The sequence below is a fragment of the Trachurus trachurus genome, assembly GCF_905171665.1.
Source record: "Trachurus trachurus genome assembly, chromosome: 14".
Taxonomy (NCBI): domain Eukaryota; kingdom Metazoa; phylum Chordata; class Actinopteri; order Carangiformes; family Carangidae; genus Trachurus; species Trachurus trachurus.
Genome location: NC_139903.1, coordinates 554980 through 557294, shown reverse-complemented (window position 1 = coordinate 557294; position 2315 = coordinate 554980). Strand labels below are relative to the sequence as shown.

Genomic DNA, 2315 nt, shown 5'->3' with positions numbered 1-2315 from the left:
AACTACAGAGTAAATATTAAATCATCCAGGTTATATTCATAGTGACACAAACATCTGGCAGAGGATTAATATGATCAATAATCTTTGAAAGACATTTTGCACATGCTGATATGTTCCACATCCATAATATAATCCACATGTTAAATTCAAGTAACGATAAATATTCATCAAACAAAATAATCTAATCCAGAAGTAGAAAATAAAAACATTAGTATTGTGTTGTTGAAACAAACAAAACGAGAAAAAAACCAAGAAAACCCATCAGTGTGTGTATCAGTGCTAGTCTCACTCACCAGACCTTCCTCCAGAGAAGAAAGTTCGTCCTTCTTGGAGCAAATGGAGTAAAGACATCACAGCAGAGAAGCTCCTCCAGCTCAGACTGGATCAGTGCAGACAAACCTACACACACAGTCGACTGCAGCATCATGATGAACCACACTAAACACTCCTGTTTACTGGAGCTCACACAACTCAGCTGTGCCTGAATGAACCCAGAGTCCAGGATGTAGAGGCTGAGTGAAGGTGGTCTGGACTCTGTGGATCAGAGTCATGGTTTCAGTGACGCTGTAGAAAGACAGAATACCTGCCCTGTGATCCAGGTACACTCCTATTCTGGAGGACCGAGGGTCTGAGACGGAGGTAGCATGTCTGTTATGTCTGAATGAATAATCACGACTGGAGCAGGTTAATGACCAGGATTTGTCATTGTATCCAAATGCAGATTCATTCCCTGTCCCTGTTCTCTGGATGTTCTTGTAGGAAACTGCTATATCAACGTTACTACCACTCCACTCCACCTCCCAGTAACAACGTCCTGTCAGACCCTCTGGACTCAGGACCTGCCACCTGCCAGTGAATCTGTCTGGATGACTTGGATATGACTGGTCCTTATTCATCAAAGTTACTTTTCTGTTCCTGTCACTCAGTAACAAACGTCTGTGTGCTGTGTTTGAATCCAAAATGATTTGTTTTGAAAATCTCCAGAACTCAGCTCTGGTCTGAGGTTCTCTCTGCAGCAGTAAAACTTCTACTTGAGACACTGACCATGAGACCTTTGACCCCTCCTCACTGAGAACAGCCTGCAGTTTATCTCTGGCCTCTGACACTGCTGCTGTCACTTCCTTAAAATCAGGTCGCTTGATGGTGGGTAACTTCGTTGCTTCACCCAGAGGTGACAGAGAGGGGTAGTTGTTTAGGAAATGGAGGTGGTCCTCTGTGATTGACAGCTGCTCCAGACCAGAGTCTTTCCTCCTCAGCTCAGTGATCTCCTGCTGCAGCTTCTCCTCCAGCTCTTTGACTCGACTCACTTCAGTTTCCTGTTGAGATCTGATCTGCTGCTTCACCTCAGACCTTCTCTTCTCCATGAGTTGGATCAAGTGGGTGAAGGTCTTCTCACTGTTACTAACAGCTTCATCAGCAGAGAGGTTGATGGCCTCCGCCTCCTGTTGAAGCACCTTCACATCTTTCTCTCTGTCCTGGATCCTCTGTTGGATCTTTTGCCGACTCAGCCCGAGCTCCTTCTGTTTCTCAGCCCTTTCTGCTACAGCTGAGACTGTGTCGTGGCCTTTGTGTTCATCCATGGAGCAGAGAGAACAGATACACTGCTGATCGGTGCGGCAGAAGATCTTTATCACCTCATTATGGCGAGGGCAGATGTTCTCCAGAAGTTTAGAAGAGGCTTGGACCAGCGTGTGTTTCTTCAGTGGAGCTACGTCGTAGTGAGGCTGAAGGTGCTGCTCACAGTAAGAGGCCGTACACACCAGACAGGACTTGACGGCTTTCAGCTTCCTCCCAGTGCAGTAGTCACAGGCCACGTCTCCTGGTCCAGCATAGGAGTGATCAGCTGAAGCAGCTTTCAGTCCGACCTTCTTCACTTCCTCCACTAACTCTGCTAACATGGTGTTTTTCACCAGGGCTGGCCTCGGTGTGAAGCTCTGTCTGCACTGAGGACAGCTGCATGTCTTCTTCTGATCATCTTCACCCCAGTGGTTTTTAATACAGCTCATACAGTAGCTGTGTCCACAGGGAATAGTCACCGGCTCCTTTAGAAGATCCTGACAGATCGAACAGCTCAGTTTGTCTTCATCCAGATTAATTTTTCGCTGCGCCATTTCTCCTCTACGACCGTCTCCAAAGTCGAGACGTTTCACTCTGGATTACCAAGTTGTTCTCTGAACCACATCAGCTCTGACACGTCACCTGTTTCCAGTTATGAGGTTCAAGGTTCATTTATTGACATTCATAAACATGCTCTCACATGAAAACAATATAATTTATTACTCAGGTCAAAGTACCACAATAAAATGACAGTTAAA

The 2315-nt window shown here is 45.9% G+C and overlaps 1 protein-coding gene across 1 annotated transcript; it reads right to left on the bottom strand.

The window, feature by feature from the left end:
* Positions 1-452: 452 nt before the first annotated feature.
* LOC310997201 (tripartite motif-containing protein 16-like) lies at positions 453-2111 on the bottom strand (the record flags this gene model as incomplete). The annotated part of the gene is made up of 1 exon (XM_083986878.1): positions 453-2111. One exon carries the CDS (start codon positions 2109-2111, stop codon positions 453-455), a length of 1659 nt encoding a protein of 552 aa, XP_083843004.1.
* Positions 2112-2315: the final 204 nt, after the last annotated feature.